Source organism: Rhea americana, unplaced genomic scaffold (assembly GCF_003343005.1).
Source record: "Rhea americana isolate MKP2758 unplaced genomic scaffold, rheAme1 scaffold_16, whole genome shotgun sequence".
NCBI lineage: Eukaryota > Metazoa > Chordata > Aves > Rheiformes > Rheidae > Rhea > Rhea americana.
The window spans coordinates 7,945,623-7,951,972 of NW_028185705.1; the positions used below are offsets into that span (position 1 = coordinate 7,945,623).

Here is a 6,350-nt window from a genome sequence, read left to right on the forward strand (position 1 = left end):
CCCCGAGCCCCACCGCGGGCCGCGGCGCTGCCCCCAGGAGCACCCGCACGCCGTGGGTTGGGCTGTCTGCCGCGGGTAGGGAAAGCCAAGCCGGTTTTCGATGTCCGCTCCGGGATGCATTTGGGGTTGGGGTTGTCGGGCGCGCAGGCGACTAAAAGATTAGAATAGACGTTAAATTAAAAAGGGAGGGAAATCGAGCGTGTTTTGCGCATAGGGTCCGACCGCCCTATCGGGACGGGCCTCTGGAGTCGTTTGTGTGGGGAGGCAACGSCGCAAAAATACCAGCAAGAGTGATCACGACGGAGTTGCGAGTGGCTTTCGGCAGGGTACTTCCAAGGAGGGTGTGGGGGGGAAATCTTCAAACCATTTCTCTCGTCCTAATGTCGGGGGCGGGAGGGTGAAGGATTAAAACTCCAGGCGAGAGCAGCCCCCAAGGGAGAGGCAGAACAGGGCGCCCGGCCGCAGCCCGCACGACCCGCGGCGGCTCCTTCCCCCGACGCCGGGGACGGAGCCACCTCGGACCCTGCAGAAGCGCACGAAGGCGATGCAGGCGCTGGCTTAGCGAGAGAGGCGAAGGCATCGCGGTGGGCAGGGCGCCGTGACTGGGGCAGCTGTATCAAAGTCAGTCGTTTTTAATACGCTTCCCGGACCAGCAGAAGTCGAATCGATAGAGACAGCCTCCAGCTGTGCTTAAACCTGCAATTTCAATTAAAATACTGAGCTCCGATGCGCGGGTCTTAGCCGCGATCCCGAAGCACTGATGCACAAGTCATGCGGCACCCGAGCGCGTCGCCGGCCGGGGCAGAGACTCGGCTCCCGGCCTCGGCTCCCCTTCGCGCCCGGGGCAGGAGCCGAGCCCGGCGCTGCTGCAGCGGGCCCCGCCGAGGCTCCTTCCCCTGGGCCGCGGCGCTCGCCCGGGGCCTCCAGGCCTGCGGGATCCGCCGCACAGAGCAGGGCGTTGGGTGCCGAGCGGCGAGAGTCGGAGCCGGCCCCTGGGCCAGGGAGGGCAGGATCCGGCCCGGAAAACCCCCGAGCCAGAAAACACCCCGGGAAGAGCGAGGGCGGCGCGGGGAAGCTGGCAGCGAGCTCCCGGCCCCGGCTCCGCAGCCCTCTTTTAATCCTGCCCGAAATCATCTCGTTTACAGAAAATATTTGTTTGCACTATTAGTTGGTACTGGAGTTAATTACTCAACGTGTGAGCGGGGAGTAATATGGATAAAAGCAGCCCCAGTGTTTATTGTGTGGGTGAGCTGTTGAGCGGTGCTTGAATAAACTGCAATTAGGGTTAGATAGAGATTAATTAACATGTGAGTGGCAAGGTGTAAAATAGTTCCCAACCCTCCACTCAGTATAATCTGCAGGCGAGGAAAAAAAGTTTGCGGAGGCTAATTAAATACTTTGCTGAAGCCCTCGAGCCCCGGGAGCGAGCGGAGCCCAGCGGCTCGCGGCCCGGCGCGGCTCCCCGGGCTGCCCGGCTCCTCCCGCAGCCGCGGCGCCGGCGGCTCTCCGCCTCCCCGGCTCCCGCCCGCAGCCGCTCCCCGGGGAGCGGGACAGTTTCCTCGCTCCCTTTGCGCGCTGTCCCCAGGACCGGGCCAGGAGGATGGTGCAGGCCGGGCTTTGGGGACGGCGACACCTGATGCTCCAGGCGGAGAGACCCCCATGCTTCCCCCCTCCCCCGGGGCCGAGCTCTCCCCGCCGCCAGCCCGCGGCCGCCGCTTTCAAAGTTTGTTTCCGCAGCGTGTTGTGGTTCGCAGGTGAAAAAGCCTGTCTGCAAACAGCCGCCAGCGAGCTGCCCCGGCGGGGAGAGGCGGCGCTGCTTTGTCAGCGCCGCACAAAACCGCCGAATTCCTCCAAACTTTCTTAGGCGGGCTAGAAAAGCGGAAAAAAAAATATATATAGGGGCCTTTTCATTGCTTGCTTTACCTCTGGCCAGGCTCAATCTAAACCCTTCGCTCCCCCCGCCTCCCTCCCCCGGATAATCCTCCTCTTTATTTTAGAAACACACAAAACCAGGTTCCACGCAGCGCTATAGTGGCTCCAAGTGAAAGAGAATTGAGCGCTCTGAATCGCTGGGGGAAAATTGGTTCTGCTGAATAGCCCCGGAGAGGGACCGGGCGGTTAATCAGAGCCAGGGGAGGTGCTGCCATCACGGCCAGGCCCCCTTAAAACAGGTGGAAATGGGACTCCCGCAATTACCGCGTCCTCGCATCTGAGGTTTCTGCAAATCCTCCCCTCCTGGATCAAGTCGTTTTAATTAGGGAAAGGAAGGGAAGAAACCCCGGCGCCCAGTCGCAATAATGTAGCGTTGCGTATTTGGGGAGGGAAGAAAAAAAAGGGGGGGGGGGACGAAAACGATAGCAAGGGAAAGGATATTCACCCGTTTACATGCCTCGAAAAATCGGACACCTTTGGGGGTGACAATTTGCAAAACTCGCGTTCGCAGCGCCCGACTGCATTTTTCTTTTCTTTTTTTTTTTAAGCAGCGAAAACCCAGCCTTGGACTCGACTATCTCCGCGTTTATTTAAGGCTAATCACCAGTCACCCTGAGAGGGGAGGGGGGGGAATTAAACTTAGTTTAATTAACATTAATACACTGTCCTAATTAATGGGTTGGCTATTAATTTATACATGCTGGGGAGGTTCGCAGATAAGTGACAATTTATTAATTATCTTCCAGCTCGGTTGCAACGGAGCTGATTGCAGATGGGTTGCCAAAATAACTCGAGCCTGGTTGCGTGGTAGTTGCTTTAGGGAAAAAAAAATCATTCTCCCCCTTCTTAAAAAAAAAAAAAAAAATCCTCACGCTCACTCCGAGTGGCTCTTCTAACCCCAGCAAGAACTGGAGCGCTCTTTTCCACCCAACTTGTGAATCGCACTTGCCTTCTAATTTGCCACATGCAAAACGATTCCTCTGCTTTGCAAGTTGCTTTTTAAGAAGGGAGAGAGAGAGGAAAAAAACCCAGCTCGCACACGAGCGGTTTGTATGTCTTAAACTGGAAGGAAATTGTGCGTGGAGGGGGGGGCTCCTTTTCCTCTCTCTGCCCCAACCCACTGCGCTCCAGCCCGGCGCCTCGGCTCAGGGAAGATCCATGGTGGCATTCCCATGTCATTCTGCTCGAAGTGACTTCATGTGATGTCAGCTTTAAATGTACGAGACAGTGATCTGACGCTGAGGAAGATGTTTGCTATCAAAATGTGACTGTGGCCACGCTGCACTGCTTGGATGCGTCTCCTCGGCGCCGGGCAAAGGTAACTCATCCCAACGGGAGCCCAACTTCCCCTCGCCTTGCCCCGGCCCCCCTTCCCCTGCCCGCAGCCGCCTCTCGCGGGCTGCGGCGATCCGTGGGGCTGGGCAGGGTGGCGTTGGGCTGGGGGAGGCTTTTTTTTTTTTTTTTTTTTTTAATACTAACAAGGTCTAGCTTGCATGTTACTTTGGCGTGTTCCGCTTAATGAGCAGTAATCTGGTACCCTACGTGCCATTGTTCTGGGATATGTTCATTTGAATGTAAATAAGGAGGGGGGTGATGGTGGGGGGGAGAACAAGGTGCTTATTAAATTGATTTGTCTCCTGGCTTTTCTGGAATGCAGAGCCGAGAGCAGGAGCGAGTCGCTGCTCACACCAAGTTCCCGCACGGCGCAGAGACATGGCGAGCTCGGGGTCGCTGGAGACGGTCATGCCTTCCTCCTGTCCCCGGCACGACGGCCGCAGCGGCGCCGCTAACCCCTCCAAGACCCTGGCCTTCTCCATCGAGCGGATCATGGCCAAGACGTCGGAGCCCAAGCCAGCCTTCGAGCAGAGGCAAGGCGGGCTGGGGCTGGAGCCGGAGCCGGGCAAGAAAACGCTCAGCCTGTGCTCGCCGCTGCCCTGCGTGATCCCCATCCCGCCGCTGGGCTACGAGGTGCCCTCCAAGACTCTGCTCAACTACTCGGAGCTGTGGAAAAGCAGCCTGCGGGGCGGCGCGGGGCTCTGCAAAGCCAACTGCGGCGTGTGCTGCAAGGCAGAGCTCGCCCTGGGCCAGCCCAGCGGCCGGCTCATCAAGCCGCAGGTCATCAACCAGGCGGGGGCCATGCCGGCCGCCCCCCGCTCCCTCTACTACTTCAACTACCTGGACGCCGCGTACCACCCGGCCGACCTGCTGCACGGACAGCTCTTCCCCTCGGGCCTCCTGGGCGCCCCGACGCCGGGGGGGCTCTCGGCGCACCAGAAGCTCTTCCTGCTGGAAAACGCCAAGCTGGCGGGGCTGGCGGCCGAGAAGCTGCCGCCGCCGCCGCCCTTCGCGCACAAGGAGCGGCTGCCGGGCCACCTGGACCAGGTGATGAAGGAGGCGGCGGCGGCGGAGCGCGGCGGCCCCAAGGGCCACGCCAAGCTGGGCGCCGGCGGCGGCGCGGCCGAGGGCAAGCCCAAAAACTTCACCTGCGAGGTGTGCGGCAAGGTAAGGGGGCCCGGCGGGGGGCGGCGGGCGGCGGCGGGCGCCCCCGCCGCCGTGCCTAACCTCGCCTTGCTGGCGCTTCCCCGCAGGTGTTCAACGCGCACTACAACCTCACCCGCCACATGCCCGTGCACACGGGGGCCAGGCCGTTCGTGTGCAAGGTGTGCGGCAAGGGCTTCCGCCAGGCCAGCACCCTGTGCCGGCACAAAATCATCCACACGCAGGTAGGTGGGGGCGAGCCGGGGTGCGGGAGGCGGCGCCCGCCCCCCTTCCCCTGCCCGCAGCCCCCTAACGGGCCTCTCGCCCCTGGTGCAGGAGAAACCCCACAAGTGCAACCAGTGCGGGAAGGCGTTCAACAGGAGCTCCACGCTCAACACCCACATCCGCATCCACGCCGGCTACAAGCCCTTCGTCTGCGAGTTCTGCGGCAAGGGCTTCCACCAGAAAGGTGAGCCGAGCCGAGCCGCGCCGCGCCGCGCCGCCYGGGTCCCCCGCGGCCCTCGCCCGTCATTAGCGGGGATTAAGCGCGGCGCGTCCCGCCCGGCCGGGGGAAGCGAGGGGCGCGGGCAGGGCCGGCCGCCCTCTCCCAATTACGGTCCCTCTAAGCCGGGCCGCATCGCCGGGGACTGCTGACGGGTCTCCCTAAATGCTTTTTAAATGAGAGGTGCCGGGCCTTGGTCCTAATCCCGGGCCCTCCATTTGCCGCGGGTCACCAGGCTGACCCTGCCTCTCATTTGTGCCGTGCCAGTTGCGCGCTGCTCCGCGCTGACGCGGACCGAGTTTGACAAGTCGGGGGGAGGGGGGGAGACACGACACTTCCTACCGCCCCCCCCCGTCCTACCTGTGCGCGGTGCGGCCCGAGCACCCTCGGGTAACCCCACTTTCCACCCTTTTCCTCTCTCGCAGGCAACTACAAGAACCACAAGCTGACCCACAGCGGAGAGAAGCAGTACAAGTGCACGATTTGCAACAAAGCCTTCCACCAGATCTATAACTTGACTTTCCACATGCACACCCACAACGACAAGAAGCCCTTTACGTGCGTGACTTGCGGGAAAGGATTTTGCAGAAACTTTGATTTAAAGAAGCACGTCCGAAAGTTGCACGACAGCGTCTCCAGCGCGCCGCCGCCGCCGCGGGACCCTGCGCGCAGCGGGCAGAGCTAAGGGCCCCGCACACCGCCCCACTCGGACCTGCTCCACCAGGCCAGCACTATTTATCCAAACCAGCCTTTGCTTTTCTGTCTTTCCCCCAGCGAGCTCAGCCGCCGGTGCAAGCGATCCCGAGCCGCAGTTGTACATAAGAGGAATCTTATTTAACGGCGCGCTGCGCTSCCGGAGCGGGCTAGAGGGGACCGGGCTGGCCGCCCCCGCCGCGCCCCCAGCGCGGCCCGGTGCCAGGACAGCGTTCTTTATACGTGTCTGTAAATCTCCATTTTAAATGTACGCTCGAATACGTGAGGAATATATATATATCTATATATCTATATCATGGGACAATAAACCGGCCCTTCGTAGGTGTCTCATTTCCCACCTCGGCCCCAGCCCGAGTTGGGAGCGGGCTGAAAYGGCGCTATCGCTCGTGCAAACGCGGCTTGTGGGACTCGCCAGGGCCGGGCGGGCCGCGGCGAGCCGGGCTCCTGCCTCTCGGAGCACCCCCGAAGGCAACAGAACAGGCGGGCGGCGGGGAGGGAGCCGGGCCGGTTAAGAGGCTGCCAGGGAGGGAAGGGGGCAGATGCGGGGTGGCGCCGGCGCGGGACCCGCCGGCGGCTCCGCGCCCGGGAGCGCGAAGGGCGCTCGGCGGCTCCGAGCCTCCCGCGGCCGCTTTCCGCGTCCCTTCATTAAGGCGCGTTTCAGCCGTCCCTGAATGACTCTCTTTCCCTGCATGCAGATGAAATGATCTCACGCTTGTTTTCCGAG

At 61.5% G+C, this 6,350-nt stretch overlaps 1 protein-coding gene across 1 annotated transcript; it reads left to right on the plus strand.

Moving 5' to 3' along the window:
* Window positions 1-3,645: 3,645 nt before the first annotated feature.
* On the plus strand, window positions 3,646-5,597 carry FEZF2 (FEZ family zinc finger 2). The gene is made up of 4 exons (XM_085300002.1): window positions 3,646-4,434; window positions 4,521-4,655; window positions 4,747-4,879; window positions 5,338-5,597. Exons 1-4 carry the CDS (start codon window positions 3,646-3,648, stop codon window positions 5,595-5,597), a joined length of 1,317 nt encoding a protein of 438 aa, XP_085156128.1.
* The last annotated feature ends 753 nt before the right edge of the window (window positions 5,598-6,350 follow it).